Source organism: Nipponia nippon, unplaced genomic scaffold (assembly GCF_047370975.1).
Source record: "Nipponia nippon isolate SJK-2023a ecotype South Korea unplaced genomic scaffold, ASM4737097v1 scaffold_4, whole genome shotgun sequence".
Taxonomy (NCBI): Eukaryota; Metazoa; Chordata; class Aves; order Pelecaniformes; family Threskiornithidae; genus Nipponia; species Nipponia nippon.
Window position 1 is genome coordinate 109658350 of NW_028262358.1, and position 17878 is coordinate 109676227.

At 47.8% G+C, this 17878-nt stretch overlaps 2 protein-coding genes across 5 annotated transcripts in view; one reads left to right on the forward strand and one right to left on the reverse strand.

Annotated features, from left to right (window-relative positions):
• Positions 1–265: 265 nt before the first annotated feature.
• Positions 266–8260, forward strand: IAH1 (isoamyl acetate hydrolyzing esterase 1 (putative)). Its single transcript, XM_087777446.1, has 6 exons — positions 266–589; positions 2405–2457; positions 2924–3072; positions 3872–4033; positions 7075–7193; positions 7918–8260. Exons 1-6 carry the CDS (start codon positions 509–511, stop codon positions 8083–8085), a joined length of 732 nt encoding a protein of 243 aa, XP_087633572.1. The 5' UTR covers positions 266–508; the 3' UTR covers positions 8086–8260.
• Positions 8261–11479: 3219 nt separating this feature from the next.
• The window catches only part of ADAM17 (ADAM metallopeptidase domain 17), a 35115-nt gene continuing 28716 nt past the window's right edge, over positions 11480–17878 (reverse strand). For 3 of the 4 annotated variants that reach the window (XM_087777436.1, XM_087777438.1, XM_087777439.1), the window contains 5 exons: positions 17431–17561; positions 16367–16445; positions 15106–15194; positions 14370–14426; positions 11480–12465 (listed from right to left, as the gene is read on the reverse strand). In XM_087777436.1, coding sequence (XP_087633562.1) covers positions 12115–12465; positions 14370–14426; positions 15106–15194; positions 16367–16445; positions 17431–17561 — 707 coding nt within the window. In that variant the 3' untranslated portion in view covers positions 11480–12114. Of the gene's footprint in view, positions 12466–14369; positions 14427–15105; positions 15195–15928; positions 16132–16366; positions 16446–17430; positions 17562–17878 lie in introns of those variants that run through there. The other variant, XM_087777437.1, reaches the window with a different exon arrangement.

Genomic DNA, 17878 nt, shown 5'->3' on the forward strand with positions numbered 1-17878 from the left:
CCCCTTTTCTCAGCTGATTAAATTGGCACCTGATAATTTTTATAGCAGTATTACTCTGTTATTAGTATTAGCAGGATTAGGGACGGCTTTCCTCCCCAACTTGTATGTTGTTAGCCAACTAAATAAGAGTATGAAGTCGGCTAAAGGAGATAATTGCCTTTTCTTAAAAAGGAAGTCTCTCTTTGGAACAGATAAAAATCTTATTTTTAAAATGACGCATGCTTTGTAAGCGTGCTCCCAGCCAGCGCGAGGGACGGGGGTTACACGGCCGTGGGTCAGCTCCGCACCGCCCGGCCGCCCCCGGCCCCGCAGGAGGGGGTGCTTCCCTTCCAGCAACGCGCCTTTTACACGGCGGGGGAGCAACGAAACATGGGCGGTGCGGGAGCCTGAGGCCGGTTTTTAACGCGGATCGAAACCGGCGCCTGCCCCGAGCCGCTGCCGCGCCGTTTCCAGCCGCAGAGGAAGCGGCCTCCGCCCCCCCGCTCCTGACGGACGTCCGGTGGCGGCCATGGCGCTGGCGGAGGCGGGCGCCCGCGGGCGGCTCCTGGTCTGGCCCCGCGTCATCCTCTTCGGAGACTCCATCACTGAGGTAGCGGGCCTGCGGGCCCGGGGGGGTCTCCACGCCGCCGTGGGCCCCCTCAGTTCCCGCCCGGAGCTCCGGAGCCCCATAAACATCCCCGTTCCTCCTGCCGGGAGCCTGGCGGGTGGCGGGGACCGGCCTGGCACCGTGAGGCGGGAGGGAGACCGGTGAAACGGGGGTGCGGGCCGGCACGGTTGTGTCCCTGCTGGATCTCCCACGAGAGTGTTCCAGGAGCTTCCACACCCGAGGGTCTCTTATGAGATTTAGAGCCTTTTTGCAGAAATTCGTGAAGTTCCTATGGTAGAAATGGGATCTGGTAAAAGTGTAGCTTCTGGTATTTCGGCGGCAGTGGCATTTTCCAGACAGGGAGGACAGCCCGTTGTCTGTCCTGACCCCCGCGCTCCTGCCTGTCCTGGCTCCCAGTGTCGAGTGCCCACCCGCCAGCGTGACCGGACTGTGGCTCGGTGAACGTCCCCTCTGAGGCGGTACCAGCGTTTTAGGGGTCGTTCTGGGCCCCAGCCCCTGGGTGGGTTGCACGGTGGAGTGGGTCACAGAGCTGCTCCGATGAAAAAAGATTTGGCCGAAGACAAAGGTGGGAGATGGGGTGTCTAAACCAACTCGCTGCAGAGCTGCCTGGTGGAAAAGGACCTGGGGGTGTTGGTTGACAGCTGCCTGAACATGAGCCAGCAGTGTGCTCAGGTGGCCAAGAAGGCCAATGGCATCCTGGCTTGTATCAGGAATAGTGTGGCCAGCAGGACCAGGGAGGTGATAGTGCCCCTGTACTCGGCACTGGTGAGGCCACGCGAGTTTTGGGCCCCTCACTACAAGAAGGACATTGAGGTGCTGGAGCGTGTCCAAAGAAGGGCAACGAAGCTGGTGAAGGGCCTAGAGCACAAGGCTTATGAGGAGCGGCTGAGGGAACTGGGGTTGTTTAGTCTGGAGAAGAGGAGGCTGAGGGGAGACCTTACTGCTCTCTACAACTACCTGAAAGGAGGTTGTAGCGAGGTGGGGGTCGGTCTCTTCTCCCAAGTAACAAGTGATAGGACGAGAGGAAACGGCCTCAAGCTGCGCCAGGGGAGGTTTAGGTTGGATATTAGGAAAAACTTCTTCACCGAAAGGGTAGTCAGGCACTGGAACAGGCTGCCCAGGGAAGTGGTTGAGTCTCCCCATCCCTGGAGGTATTTAAAAGACGGGTAGACGTGGTGCTTGAGGACATGGTTTAGTGGTGGACTTGGTAGTGATAGGTTAACGGTTGGACTTGATGATCTTAAGGGTCTTTTCCAACCTTAATGATTCTGTGATTCTATGATTCTGTAAACAGGCAGAGCATTGTAACAGGGAGGATTGCGCAGCGGTGGGAGTAAGGAGAAGGGATTAATTTTTCCACTAGTTTCTAGTAGAGGTAGGTATCGAACTGCACTCTGGAGCAGTGTGTGGAGAGAGGATTTTTGAGAGGTGTTCTCCAGAATGAAGGCACAGTGAAAGGATCTTAGAAATAAAGTAGAAAATGAAAGAAAAAAAAAAAAAAAAAAAAGGACTCACCAGCCAAAATGAAACTAGAGCTTGACAGCAGTCAGTCTCGATTACGAAGGGACCACAGTGTCCGTCCCTTTAGGTCTGACCCCACGTTGCCTCTGATGCCAGTTGTCTGTCAAGGTTGGCCTCTGCAGGAACAGGGCAGGCTGGGTGGGAGGAATCGCTGCCACATTGGTGCCAGAGGCCGCGCACAAAGAGCTTCTGAGGAGGGAAGGTGCTGGTGGTGGGAGCGACCTGCCGGGGAGCGAGTGCTTCCTGTGAGGGTCTAACCATGTTCCTTACTTTCAGTTCTCCTTCCAGGAAAATGGCTGGGGGGCATCCCTTGCTGAGAGACTGGTCAGGTAAGAGCTTAAATTTCAAAAGTAATTTCTGGCATGCAAGAAGTTGTGCAGCTTTTCTAAAAGAAAGCCAACACAAGTTAATATTTAATGTATATTTATTTATTAACATTTATATCTTTATTGAAGTGGAACTGCCTTAGTGGTGACCTGGCCAGTACTGGTGGAAACACGTATTGAGTGTTTCTTTCCACTCAGAGCTTGAGTGGAAAGAAAAAATCCTTAGTGATTGTCAAGATTGTTGTTCTGGTTTCATAGTTTAAGTGACAGGTAAATACTACACATGCAATCTGTGGGTGCACCTTCAAAACATAAAGTTATAATCCCACTGAAAACTCCTGTGACTTCTCGTTGTTTCTGAGAGGGACGGGGAGAGGTGTCCTGGCAGAATGGTTCAGAACTTCCCAGGTTTTATTCTGGTGGGCAGAGGCATGATGTTCTTTTTGATATGTGTCTTTCTTTGTTTCAGAAAATGTGATGTTGTGAACCGTGGGCTCTCAGGGTACAACACCAGGTGGGCTAAATTGATTCTTCCAAGACTGATCAGTAAAAGTACTGGTGCTGAGAGTACTGTTGCGGTTACTATTTTCTTTGGAGCCAATGACAGTGCTTTGAAAGGTACGGTAGCTTTCTTTGTTTTTCCATGACCTGTTCTCTTAAGACAGTTTTACAGTTTAGCAGAAAAGGCAGAACATTACATAGACTTTTCCTGCCACTTCTCTATGAAGCAGTTGCCCTTTTTTCATTTTTACAGTGGATTGTTTTCAATCATTTTATTTGTATACAGTGCCTTCTATTTCTCTCTCTCTCACCAAGTTTTAATATTAAATTTCAAGGTGCTCAAGAATTAGTCATATATCCATCACCTAAAACTGGAGTTGGGCATTTAGCTGATTTTTCTGCCTTTAAAGCAGTCTGATGGGGTTGAGGAAATGAGGGAAGGTAGCATTTGGATTCTTGTTAAGATAAGCATAGCAGCATGCAGAGCTAGTCTAATCAAAATGATAACTTCAAAGGACTGTCTGTATGTCCATGCGAATTTTGAAATTTTTCTCTGCATTCAAGAGAGTGAAAAATCTTAGCTTTTGTTTCAAGTGAAGTTTGAGGTGATTATGTGATCTAATACTAAGATACAGAGTTGCAAGACAAAGCATCTTTGAAAAAAAAAAGGTGATTTCTTTTCCACTGTCCCTCATGTGTATTAGTTGGAAGCGCTGTGTTTAAACTCTCAATGTGTCTGCTTTGGATATTGAGGAACAGCATTTTCCAACAATGCCTTCTGAATCAATGGTTGAGGTGAACTGCATACTGAAAATGAGTGCCCACATTCATACACTGTGGAAAAAGCACGTTACGTTGTGTAATGAATCTGTAAGCAGTTTAACATTGCTGATGCATGTGCTTCATCCCCTAACAGATCTGAACCCTAAGCAACACGTTCCTTTGGAAGAATATGCTGCGAACTTAAAGAGCATGATACAGTATCTGAAGTCAGTAGACGTCACTGAAGACAGGATCCTTTTGATAACGCCGCCACCTCTTCAGGAATCAGCTTGGGAAAAGGAGTGTCTTGCCAAAGGTAAAAGAACGATACGGATGGGCAGAATTTCTGCATTTTACCGGCAGAGTGTAAGTTGCTGATCCCAGGTTGAGAGAGGATTAGCTTCGTGCTTATGCCAGATTGCAGTTGTCTTCCTTGAGTTGATGGAAAAGGACTATTAGCTGTTTTGCTCAACGGCTTTTGGATAAGCTTGTGGAGTAACTACCAACTAATTCGTAACATCCTTTTGAAAGTGCTGATTGATCTGTTCGCGCATAAAACTGACAGGAGTGGCTGCCCTTTGAGAACATGGGTTTTGCCGAGATGTCCTAGGCAGACTACCTCATGTCGTAGCAGCTTCCAAAATAACATGAATAATGGAAGATATTTTGGCATTGTGTGCTTTAGAAAATTTTATAATAGTCACAGCATATTTCACATCTGTTTAGATAAGCAGTAATATCCTAGCCAGGTTTATTTTAAATTTAAATTTAAATTTAAAAATCCCCAGAGAATATCATATTCTAAGGATGCTAATAAAACTGCCCAAAAAAGAAGCAAAAGGTGATTAAATGATTTCTCATTACGTTGTTCAGGCTAACTCTAAAAATAGAGACATAACAGCAGCGCTTACTTCGTGTTACTCAGCTGGTGGAAATTGCCATAATCCCACTGACAGCAGCAGGGACAGTTTGTACCTCCTGAGAGCATGTCCTCTTTTCCATTTGGACAGCTTGTCCAGTTCTTGCGCATTTATAAAAGACTTTTTAGTTAGATTCAGGTAAACACCGAGCTGTCACCTTAGTATTTGCAAGGTTTTCTCAAATGTAGGTGGTATTGCATATCCTGAGTTGTGTACTCGATCAGAGCAGTAACATTTTGCAGATGACCTCATGTTTAAACTGCGTTAAATTAGACTATGTTATTGGATGACTTTCCATTCGGGATCTTTGGTGTGTGGCAGTGGTCACTGTTCAAACCAGATTTTGGACTATATGGGCTTTCAGTCTCATCCAGCAGGGTAGTTTTTACATTTCAGTTGGAAAAAGAGAGAAAGTCCTAGAGAAATACTCACAAATTGTGTAAGACAGTAGCAGGTCAGACCAAACACCAGACACGGCCAGTACTGTGTATGTGACAGTGCCTGTGATCCTTGGGGAGGGTGTAAGGGATAGGTCAGGCGCAGAGCAGCCTTTCCTGCTGTGTGTGCCCAGCTCTCACTGAAGCTGCTACAGCCACCGTTTGCAAAACATACGCTCGTGTTGTCCTTTTGAAGATCTGTTAGGCGAGCACACCAGGAATGCTGCTTATCTGGCTCCTAGCTATCAAGTAACACTTTTAAAATGTTGTTTGTTAGTTCATTTTCATCTTAAAGCTTTCCTTTTTATGGGAGAGGGAGGGAGGAAGCTTGCATTTACAGCATTGAATATCCCAGCATCTGTCTAAGAGATTGCTGTCTAGGGACGGAACAAGAGACAGGGTGATCTCAGGCAGTGGACCACAGATAAAGTATTGTGGGCCCAGTAAGCAGCAACATCAGATCATCTGCCCTCAGCCAGTGTCCAGGAGAAATGTTCTGCTTATTTCTAGTTTTGTCAGATAGATATCAGAGCAAAAGAGAGATGTGAAACATGAGGATGATGATGTTCACAGGAACATTCATCCAGGCGTGAAAAGAGGCGTAAAAAAAATTCAGCTTCCAAATGAGAGTGCTGTGGGAGATAGAGTCAAAGCCCTTACCAAAGACAGAGCTTCTCTTTGTTATCTGTATAGCCATCATTTCATTGCAGAGGGCAATTGGGTTGGTCGAGCACTATCTGGCTTTGCTAAATTTGTGTTGATAGTTCGTTCCTTCTTGTCCTTCCTGTGTTTGGAAATGAATCCCAAGAGGAGGTAGCTCCACGGTCTTTCCCAGCACTGTGGTGAGGCCGAGTGATTGACAGTTCCCCAGGTCCTTTTTCTTGCCTTTCTTAAAAATGGGTGTAATGTTAACCTTCTCCGAGTCGCCGTGGGTCTCCCGTTAGCCATGAATTTCTGTAGGTAGTAGGTGTTGGCCTCACCAACGCAACAGGCAGCTCCTTCAGCCGAGTCCCACCCACCCAGATACATCTGCCATCTCTGAGTATCCCCGAACCCTTTGCTCCCCACTGTTGGCTGTCCTCCTTCCCAGGCTGAGTGGGTACATGCAGAGGTCGGGGTAAATCACTAGGTTGCCTCCTCAGTCCTTCAGAGGACCCCCATATTCCCCGAGCTTCCTTTGGCTGCTGCTCTTCACTTACAGACCCAGCACGTTGAGAGCAGGCATGTGTTTGCGTGGCAGCGTGAGGAAGTGGGAATCATCATCAGATGCAAGGAGGGAGTAGAGGAGGAGATGATGAATTGCGTTATAGGTTCCATTAAAAAAAAAAAACAAACAACCAACATCATAACTTAATAATATCCTGCCCCAAAGTTTCACTGTGGTCTGTACAAAACTGCTGGCTTACAGTAGCCGGCACTGAGCACATACTGAACGTCCAGCTCCCAGTGTAACTGCGCGCACAAGTGTAGCAGTCGCGAGCTCTAATAAAGCTTTGCGCCTCAATGTACCCCAGTTTCAGCAGCACGTTACAATGAGGAGACTACTGTAAGGAGATGCTAAATGTCTGATGTCATCCAGGAAGCGGAAGGCAAGCTTGTAAGCAGATTTACATTTACTTCACTCTATTCTACATGCTAGTAGCAGGCATATGAAGAGTTTTAAGTCTATGCACTGATTTCACCTGAAGCTTGACAGAAGGTGAAAGCTGTGAGCAGCACAGAAATAAGCATTGTGCTGTGTGCTTTTTGCCATTGCCTCTCTCGCCTGTTACACATCTGTTAACAAGATACATATTTTCAAATGCCTCAAAAGGTGCCCTGAAAGAGACTAAACGAGCTATAGCTGCCATCCACCTAAATTGAGGTGCTTTGGATTTGGTTTGTAACCTGCTCTGTCTGCTGGTGTAACAAACTGATACGCATCATGTGTGCTGCAGAAGACAGAAATCACACTGTGGCAGTCGTGATTGCTAAATGTTTTCTTTGTGTCTGATTGATAGGTGACAAATTAAATCGCCGCAATGCCACCACTGGGGAATACGCCCAGGCCTGTGTTCAGGTCGCTAGGGACTGTGGAACGGATGTACTTGACCTCTGGACACTGATGCAAAAAAATCAGGTATGATGTCATGAGAAAGGCTTTGAAACTGTCATGAATTGTGAAATGCATAGTTTAGCATAGAGGAACCTGTAGTGGTGCATTATCACTGAAATGATACAAAATGTATCCAAATCATGTTTTGGGGAAGGGAAAAAGTAACCCAGAATGCTTCATGCTGGGCTGGGAGAAGTAAAGCTTAATACAACCTGACTGTTACATTTGGTTAGCAGACGTCCCCTGGGCGCATTGCATGTAAATCACCTTTTCCTTGGACTTTGAATCGTGGAATGGTTTAGGTTGGATGGGGCCCCTGGAGGCATCTAGTCCAGCCTCCTGCACAGCGTTGGGCTCACTTCAAACTTCGATCAGGTTGCCTGGGCACCTTGGTGATGCTTCTGACCAAATACCCAAACTTGTCCACGGGACAGAGATTACCGACCTCCTGTAAGCAGGTAGCTCCAGTTCGGACCCTGAATCTTCTCTCTTTCCAGCACTCCCTGGTGCAGTAGACTGTTCAGTAGTGCAGTAGACTCAATATTTTGATTGCATCACTTAATCTTTTCCTGATGAATAGCAGTGACTTTGGCCATCAGAACATTCTCTTAATATTTTAATACAAACAGTGAAAAATAAAACCAGTATAGATACCAGCTGGCTTTGAAGAACTTACATGAAAATTACTCCAGACCTTCTATTTGCAACCAGCAAATACATTAATACAAGGTTTTAACCTCCCCTGTAGGATTTCTCCTCCTATTTGTCTGATGGGCTCCATTTATCAACAAAAGGCAACAGCTTTCTAGCAGCACAACTTTGGTCACACCTGGAAAACAAACTGTCTGCTCTTCCTTCGCTGCTTCCTTATTGGCGTGACGTGGACCATACGAACCCTGAGGCCAGTCTTCTGTGAGATCCTCTGCAGTCACGAGCCGAAGCGGCCGAGCCTGACCACGCCAGGCTGGTGACAAACAGCAGCACGCTGCAAACGCTGCGTGCTTGGGGAACGGGGGAGCGAGGGGTCCCCTGCCGATACTCTTCCGTGTCCCCTTCCCTTGGTCACTGGGAGAATAAAGATGAGACTGCTCCGGGTGTGTCGTGGGGTGGTTTGTCTGCATGCTGCTTGTGCCGGTGGTTTGAACGTCTGTGGGGACGAGCTCCTCTTCCCTTGAAGACTTGGAGGAAGATGGGAGTCTCAGCTGCCCTGTGCCCAAGGGACAGAGGCTGCCCTGAGGAGTTCCTGGCCTAGCTGAGCTTTGGGGACTAGGCCTTGGTTAATACCATCTACTGGCTTGAAACACCTAGGAGGCAGCAGTGTGGAGTTTGTCCAGAGCCATTAATGTCAGTCCAGATTAATTTATTTGGCTGTAATAGAGCAGTAAATGCAGTTACCTGAGCTTTAGCAAGGATTTTGATAGTGATGTGTTGTAGTTCAGAGCAGGGGTTTTAGAGTTTAACTTACTTTGGCACCAGCAGCAGCTTCTTGCATGTAGACAGAGATTTCAAAGCAGTGCGTGATTCTGGGCAGCATAAAACTGGCAGTGCACGTGCTCGTGGTGAGAAGCTTGGATCTTGAAGAAACTACTAGACAGGTGTGCATCTCTGCTGACAAAGCTGCGTCGTGTAATTTGCCATCAAGTTCAGGAGACGTTTCAAGCGAGCTTTGGCCTTCACCCATAATTTAACAACTGATGTAACAGATGAGTACTGCATGCTATGTATAGTTTTTGGCCAAGAGAACACAAAGTACAAAACTACCTTTACAAATTGAAAAAAAAAAAATGCCTGAAACCTAGATGAAATTCAACAAGCACGGAAAAAAAGTGGTTTGGGAAATAATTGGCTAGCCAGCTAACAGAAGAAATGAGAATACTACTGGACCATGGATTAAAGAGAAATAAATAGTGCATCACCGCAACTAAAAACCCCCACATAATTCTGGGCTGTATGAACAGTTATGTTGGCACACAGCAGGCGAGGCCAACAGGTGATGTATTGATTACGCATTGGGTGAAACAGAGGCTGATGAGAGAGCACCACCGTGTCCTGCTTTGTTAGCGCCATGAGGCTGCCTTTGCTTCACTAAATAACTAACACAAGTAGGCCAAGACCTGTTGTCTGCGATGCAATAGTAGTATAAACTGGGGCGTAAGTAGTTATTTTTTCATGTGACTGGAGCTAGTCCACAAGCTGGTTCGATTTATAAATATTTATGAATATTAAACTGGACTGTCCTTTCTGTACTAAAAGCTTACAGTAAAGACCGGCTGAACAGCGGAAGGGGCTCCCTGCCGAAGCTGTGGATCTTCCTGCGTTAGATGTTATGAACAAACTGCAAGTACAGATTTCACAGTTTCTGGAATACGGCTCAGATTGGGGGATGGATTCTGTGATTTCCAAGGCCTGCTCCAAGCCTCCGTTTTCATGCTCCCAAGCACCTGCCACTGCCTGGTTTTCATCTGGGACATAATGCCCTTAGTGCTGAGAACACGCACATTTGCTACCTAAAAAGGCATTTGAGCATGCAGCCATGCCCTAGATAAGAATTTCACTGTCAGAACTGACCATACAAAGCTGGTGAAGGGTCTGGAGCACAAGGCTTATGAGGAGCAGCTGAGGGAGCTGGGGTTGTTTAGCCTGGAGAAGAGGAGGCTGAGGGGAAACCTTATTGCTCTCTACAACTACCTGAAAGGAGGTTGTAGTGAGGTGGGGGTCAGTCTCTTCTCCCAAGTAACAAGCGATAGAACGAGAGGAAACGGCCTCAAGCTGCGCCAGGGGAAGTTTAGGTTGGATGTTAGGAAAAACTTCTTCACCAAAAGGGTAGTCAGGCACTGGAACAGGCTGCCCAGGGAAGTGGTTGAGTCTCCATCCCTGGAGGTATTTAAAAGAATGTGTAGACCTGGCCCTTAGGGACATGGTTTAGTGGTGGACTTGGCAGTGCTCAGTTAACAGTTGGACCTGATGATCTTAAGGGTCTTTTCCAACCCAAACGCTTGGATGCTAATCCCCAGGACACATGGCAAGACCAGCTCCCTCCCCCGTAGGGAGCGGGGTGCCCCCACGGGTGCAGAGCCGCACTGCGGCTGCTCAGGGGCTGGCCTCCACCGCAGCGAGCTTCAGAGGGGAGCAGTGAGAAATAACTAGCTCAGGTCTGGCCGCACGCCACACTTTTAACTCAGGGTTTGACAACTCATGAAGGACTGCACAGAAACAGCTCTTATTTAACTGTTTTGTGGGTGTTTTTTTTAATATAAAAAGCTTTTATTGTATTGGGAATTAAATTAACGCCTCACACATGTACTTTGCACTGAATCAAAAAAAGAAAACCCAAACAAAGGGAAAAAAAAAAAAACAACCGAAGTTCAAAACCAGTACATAAAACACAATAGCTAGTCAGATAGGAATACCATAAGGCACACGTTCAAGTATTAGTGTAACAAGTATCCTTGGGGGGGGAGGAGAGGTGGGTACTCCCACAATCCTTTCGGCACAGGTGGGGTTCCTTTCCCTCACATTTAAAATCACAAAGGCTTTCCGCAGCTGCGGTTCCCCTGTGGCCGAGCACAGCCCTGTAACAGTTCCAATGGCTCTACCATTGGTCACGTTTTATGTCAGTTTTATCAACGGACTGGTACGGGAGAAAACAGATGCAGAATTAAGGTGCTGCTTTGCTGTCACGACAGTTGCTCTGCGACGCCACTGTGTCAGTCCCAGTGCTCACGTACAGTCCCAGTCCCAGCTCACTTCACAGATCTCCAGGTGTATCAAATTAGAGGACACCATTAAATGACCAACTTTTAACATCCCATTGTACTACCGGTGTAGGAATTTGAATTTGTGAAGTCTCCTCCTTATACTTGCCCTGTAAGTTTAACAAAAGGTTTCTTTCTTTTTTGATTAAATTCACACTTGTTTTTAAACAAATGCCCCCCCTGCAATGGAGTGAATTTTGTCCCCCCATTTATTTACGCAGTAGGAGCTTTGAAAGGCCACACAGACCACAGAAAACTGAGGCTCAGCTCTTGGAACATCTCAACAATAGTGTTACCCATTTCAAAGTAACATTCGGAGAAACATCTCCGCCCCGAAACAACCGCTGCGAACAGCTACTTAAAACGGTCCTCATCGCATAAATGGTTTCTCCACTTACTTACGCTCCTTTCTCCTACCAGACACCTGCGACACACACGCCTCACTGCAGAGTGGGAAACTCCCACCGAAAGCCTTTCTCTGCAGCGGAGACACGAAGGCAAGACAACCGCACCGCTAGAGGCAAAACAGTTCCATGCTAGAGGAGCATTTCCATGCATCGTATAAGGCTTAACAGCCGCTGCGTGACCCCTTTATTTCTGTTTATTTTGAAGCTGTACATCTTAAGCTTCTTGATTCCAATTATGCATCTTCATTTTTCAGACTATTTTTATCTGTTTCATGACTCTCCTTCTGTTCTCGAGGCATCTGTTTAGGCTTTTGCTTACAGGTACCTTAAATTGCTAAATTATTTACCCTATATGGAACATACTGCAGTGTTGTCATTTTGTTTTTAAAAGCCCCTTAATTTTGTCTGTCAGTGCTGTCAGACTACAAAATATTGAGTTATAAAAAAGGCAGATATACACCATCCAATATCCAGGAGGATATTCAGTTTTGCACCACAGGTTGAAGGAATTGTTAAAGGTCAAGGAAATAGAAAAACAAATCCAAAAAGCTTCCAAAACAAGCCAGTTTTAGTTTGGATTTTCCTTTTTAAAAGATATAATGCTCTGATAAATGTAATTTAAGGAAGGTCATACACATGACCAGCATCTGCAGTAGGTCACTTCCTTATTTCTCCCACTCCCTCACAAAAATATATATACATATATTTATATTTATATAAATGAAATGGTTTTAGATCCTCGTTTTGCGGACACAAGTCATACATTTAGAAGGCAGCAAGACACTAGCATTCTGTTTCTTTGCTGTCCACCCGGTTCTGGCGCTGTAGTTTAAAGGACGAAGCTTTCTCGCTCCGAATGACAGGATGGTCTGTCAAGTCCTCAAAAGATTTGGCGGCTGAGCTGCTATTTGGGAAAGGGTCCTTCTCAAACCCGTCCTCGTCAATGTGAGAGTCAGTGCTCGGGTCCTCTTGAATGGTGTCCATTCTCTGGTGGTCCTGTTTCGGTGCCGCGGCGACGGCGGGCACGGCCGTGATGGGCTGCAGTGGCTGGTGCCGGCTTGTCGACTGCGCCGCGGGGAAGGGCTTGATGATTCGAACGGAGGCAGAGTCCAGGCTGCTGAGCATCTCCACGTTCTGCAAGACACCAGCAGCCACATCAGTGGGAGAAGCAACCAGGATCTAGTGCAGGGTTCAGTTTTTGCGCTGTTTTCAAGAGAAACAGGCAACAGGCACCTTCCGAGGAGCACCCGCGCTTGTTAGAGCCGTTTCAAGGCTACTGCGTCCTCCCCTCCGCTCCCAGCAGAGCTGTGCTGCCTGCCCTCACGCCGCCACAGGCCACCCTGCACCAGCCAGGCTGAACCCACTGCACCGTGCTGGAAAAGGAGTTAGATTTTGGCTTTTACAGTAGATTTACTTATGAGCAAGGGAGCATCCAACAGAAATGATTGTCTTGTCTTGTTCTCAAGAAACCCAGCTACGCTAAGCCCTAAAGGCCTTTTTCTCTCTGCTCTTTCCTTCCCCACATAAGGCACCATGGGTGACAGCCCCACTGGGACAGAGCTGACGACTCAGCCCCACCTCCCCTGGGGCCCAACGCTGCTTTGGCAAAACCTGGGGCTGGAGATGCAGGGTCCAGCCAGACGCCACAGAGAGCTCAGTGGCAGGGAAACAGTCAGAGGTACAACTCATCCCACCCTTCCAACCTGGAGAGTTCCTGGTTCCACGTGCGAGAAGTTGCACTGAACGCAGGGTCAAAGACCAGAGGGGGACCACTGATCACACCCAAATTCTGCAACCCACATTAAGTTAAAGCCCGTTGATTTCTGCTTCTATTCAAGCATAGTTTGGAAAATATCTAGAGATTTCTGGGGGTACAAAAAGCCCCACAAACCTTAGTAGATGCTAATGCTGGGCAGGATGAAATGTTTACCTGCTACCAGTACCGCATTTCCCAACCGCTCAATCCTCAGCGGATCCAAATGACACCAGATTTGTTTGTTAAACTGTTGCTGGTGCAAGGAGCCCGTCAACTATACCCGTGCTCTGTTGCTACACCTGCTTCTGGGATTTTCTTGATTGAATTCAGGTATAAAGCTCTAAGGTGACTCTTCTTACAGCGTTCAAGACCAGCTGTGGGGGACTTGAACTAAGATCACCTCCAGTTACATCAGAGTAGACAACAGAGGCAATCTGCCTCAGCGGTTCTTGACTTCAGTATGCTTCCCCCAGTGCTCGTACAGGAGCTCTGCAAGGTTTCTTTCCCCGCTCTCGTTACAAAATGAGATTTCCTTAATTGAATGTTTCAGTTATTAATAAGAATTGGGCTGTCAAAGCACTGGGCAGAAAATCTACGTCAGAAGGTGCCCTGTGCTGGACTGTAATTAAAATTTATCTAGGCACTTTTTAGCTCTTCATCTCTCTCAACTCAGAATCTACAGGGCGAGAAATGTCACTGACAGGTCCCTCACCCTGAGGCCAGCTCTCCCACAAGCAACTGGAAGGCTTTAGCCCATCTGGCCACTAGAAGCTGACTCCTGCAAACAACCATTCTGCAAAGACACCACATTTTGCAGAGGTTTTTCTGCAGCGTCGCCCTGCCGAGCCTTGTGCTTGGTTGACACCACTTGGCTGGGAACGAGCGATCTGCAGTTGAAGCTGCCGAATGACCCGTGCCAAGGGGACCCCGTACACAGGCGCCCGCTGCGCGAAGCGGTGCCCCGCAGAGCGGAGCGGCTTCCTGCCCCGGGAGCTGCGGCTGCTGCAAGAGAACTGCTTTGTCAGCAAGGTCAAGGCACAGCTCTTACAGGAAGGAAGAATCAGACCCCGCCAAGCTGCAGCGCTTGATATATCGAACAGAGGCGTGTTCGAGAAAACGCAGTTTCCCTCAAATTGATTCATCCATCTGCAGCGAGAGGCACAGGGCTCCAGGTCTGTCTGTTATCACTGCTTTGATAAATACTCTGCACACCCCAGAGGTTCAGATTTTCTAATACACGTTGGATGGCTTTCTGCCAATTCATATTCAGACAGCAACTTACACTGGGGCAAAACAGGGACTTTGTGTTCTCCTCGTACTGCTTGTCCAATTTCTTGTCCTATTGGAAAAACAAACAAACAAAAGCAAACCAAAACATGCACACACAAAATAAGAAAGTTAGTTTCCCAGTTGCAAGGTCCCTGTCCCCATTTCCCTGCAGGAACACGGCAGGGCGTGGGGCTCTTGCCCCTTCCCCTACCTCCCGTGCCTTCCCACCCATCCCAGGAGCGCTCGTGGCTGTGGCAGCCCTCTGCTCGAACGCCACGCTGCTGCCAGCATCACACCACATGCCTGCGCTCTCCGCTGCCGTGAGCTCTCGCTCTTTACCCATCCAACCATGCTCGACCAAGACCACTTCCCGCTCTGCGTCTCCCCACAAAAAGTGGGTGTCTTATTCCTTAGCGGGGCTTTAGAAAACTTTGACTCTAATTAAAGTTACCAAAATTATACTTGGATAGAATTGGGGAGGCAGAGGTAGAAAATCTGCCTAGGGAAGAATAGGAACGGCTCCAGGGAATAGTCACGGGAGCACCGGGCCTGCCAGAGCCCAGCAGAGTTTAGCAGGAGTTTTGCCTATCGAAGGCGCAGTAAGTCTTACACGTGCTGGATTCCCCCCCTGGGGTTTGCTAAGAGCTTCCCATCACCTTCTCCCACAGACACCTGCCATTTCATGTATGAAAGGGGTCCTCTTACAGCTCAATCCAACAGAGCAGTCATCTCAAAGAGAGCTTACTCACCACGCAGTGCACAAGGATGCTGAGAGGAATCCAAAAAAGTAAGGAGAAGACAAGCACAGAGCCCACTATATTGTCCGCTAGGAACTTCCCTGTGAAAGCAGTTCAGATCTGTTAGCTACCTGCCAAACACTGTCACGAACACACCCATCTGCCCCGTGCTGCAGCCACTGCTCATGCGAGCCAAGCCACAGCATTGCTCGGAGAAGCACAGGCTGCAGGACGAGGCCAAGATAAAAGAAATTATACAATTTTAGAGAAGTGTATCCAACATGTTAACAGTTTTTTCCCCTCTGTTCTTCTCTGATGAGAAATGCTGACAGGCCGTAACATTTAATACGAGTTGACTGGGAACAGGCTGTACTGCGTTAGCCAAGCTGCCCCCCTCAATTATACAAGACACACTGCGAGTCTGGTACAAAATTCTGATTTTACAGTCAAGTGATAACTGCCTGCCTCCACAAACAAAATATTTGAACATCAAAGATACACAAACTTCCTCTACCTAGGCAGGCTAAAGAGCTTTAACAATTACTTAAGAAACAATTTTTTGACCCTAGAACTCAAGATTGCAAGCCCCAAACCCAGATAATTACGCTGTGTAGGCACAGTGTTACCGTGAGCATACGGAGTTACCCAGCCATTACACAGCACCAGCTTATTAACAGGTTTTGTACGGTTCCAGTAACACAGAGCAAGGCGCTGGGGGGCTACGCTGGGGGGCACCCTGCTTGGACCGCGCAGCGGGGATCGAGACCGAGGAGGCCCACTCACAGCTGCCGGGCAGGGACTCGGAGCAGGCACACAGCTTCAGGTGCGTGACCTCAGTGGGTTTCTTAAATAAGAGAGAAACGAAGTTCTCCTCTCCCAGTCTGTTGACATGTAAATCCCACCGAGAGGCCCACTTCATACTACGCCGAATCTATCTGGGCTCTAAAAAGACTGCCCGTTATTTACTTTTCTCTAATTGATCTACTTCTTGGTATTCAGACAAGAAGCTATCGTCTCCTTTAGAAGCTTGGAAGATGCCTAGAAAATAATGGAGTGGAAAAATGCAAAATGATCCCCCATCCTTTCAGCTTTAAAAGGCAAGAGCAGTATTGTCAAGCTTTAGGCAAAAATACATTTATCTATATCAGAAACACAGCTACTAGCTGCCCTTGCATACAGGTGAATAAAACCCAGCCAGCTAACTCCCTCCGAGGCTTTAGAGGGTCATGTCATGAACTAAAAAAACCCCAAAGGATATGGTTACGTATCTTACCAAAAGTATTGATGCTGAGTTGGTCTATGAAATCCCAAAATCGTTCAATCACATCCTGTACTTGCTTCTCACATTTACCCTGCAAAAGTAAACACTTACTTACACAACAATCCTATGCTATTTAACCGTAAGATGGAGAGGGAAGAAGATACAAAGATTATAACGAAATAAAAACTACAGCCACAGCAGCACTTGACTCGCATTCTGAATACGGGTTTATACTCATGCCCAGTAGCAGCGGTCCGTTTTTACTGCCTTTATTTTTGGCAAAACAGTTTCAATTCTATTGCTGTCTGAAACAGATGAAATTTTAATGTCTGAAATCTGCAAAACCCGCCCCACCGTCACCCCATGTCAGGGGACACAAAACTGAAGCTTCTGGAGAGGTTTAAGCACCAGAAGGCCCAGTTCCCATTACCCACCGACAAGGCTGCAGCTCTCGGGAACCCAAGGTTACAGACAGACAGACTCCCAGATCTGGCTGCGCTGGTTTAACACAGCAGACCACCGCTCTTTGAGTTCTGCCGGCGGAAGGGCTGGGGCACGCCCTCCCGAACTCACTGCTGCCAACACCCAGTTTAGCTTCCACTGCTGGGGTCTGCGGTGACGCGACTGTCCGTGCAGCTGTACCACGGAAACGGTCGCTGCATGCCAGCAGCCCACCAGCCGCCCTGCCGCAGCCTCGCTGCCCCCTTCAGACACTGCCAGCTGGATTTGCACGCGATTGTTCCCTAACCTGTGTTATTTTAGTCAAAATTAATTGGGCTAACGTGAACAGCTGAAATAGCAAGCACTGCAAACCTAGCTGAGCTTACGGCAGCGCTCATTCTCCTCCTTCGCACAAACTGCCGGCTGGCTGAGCTGTGGGGAGCAGCAACTAACTTCCATCTACAGCCTCAGACACCCTTTAATATTTACCCCGTGGAGAGGTACTTCCACAGTACCGCCCTGCCCAGCAGCACATCAAGCTTTGGCTTCTCTTTACCAGCACAGTCCTTGTCACAGAGGACACACACACCCAGCCACAGAAGCAGAGCATGCAGTCCACATCTGGGAAAACTTACATTTGTATCGCAGAAGCCCACAGTGCAAGGCTTCCCCTTGCGCAGGAACAGGAACTGGTCGTTAGCGTCGACGTACGGTACGCACCTATCCTGCTCGTCCCGGCAGCACACCTTGCAGGAATTATCCGTTTCTGTAATAAAGCAACAAGCTCATTCCTGGGCAGCACCAAGAGTCACCTCCAACTCGTAACCACACAGATGCATAACCCCACGTGTCCCCTGCTGACCGTGTTCCTGCCCGGCTTCCCCGTGGGGAAGGCAGGACTGTGCGAGTCGCCCGATTTTGGTTACTCTGATGACCAAGCCTGAAACTCACCCAGATGCCCTGGGAAACATATTAGGGAGGGGACACAGTGGGACCAAGCTTTCCAAGTTGATACTCCAACACTGCAGGAACCTACAGGCAGGTGAAGAAGTTCCAGACATGTCCAAGACACAGATTTAAATA

Bases quoted from the DNA above. Each gene is read 5' to 3' on its own strand.
- IAH1 (XM_087777446.1), top strand. From the start codon at position 509: ATGGCGCTGGCGGAGGCGGGCGCCCGCGGGCGGCTCCTGGTCTGGCCC. The intron at 3,073-3,871 runs GTACGGTAGCTT...ATCCCCTAACAG, and splicing joins CAATGACAGTGCTTTGAAAG to ATCTGAACCCTAAGCAACAC. The intron at 7,194-7,917 runs GTATGATGTCAT...CCTCCCCTGTAG, and splicing joins CACTGATGCAAAAAAATCAG to GATTTCTCCTCCTATTTGTC.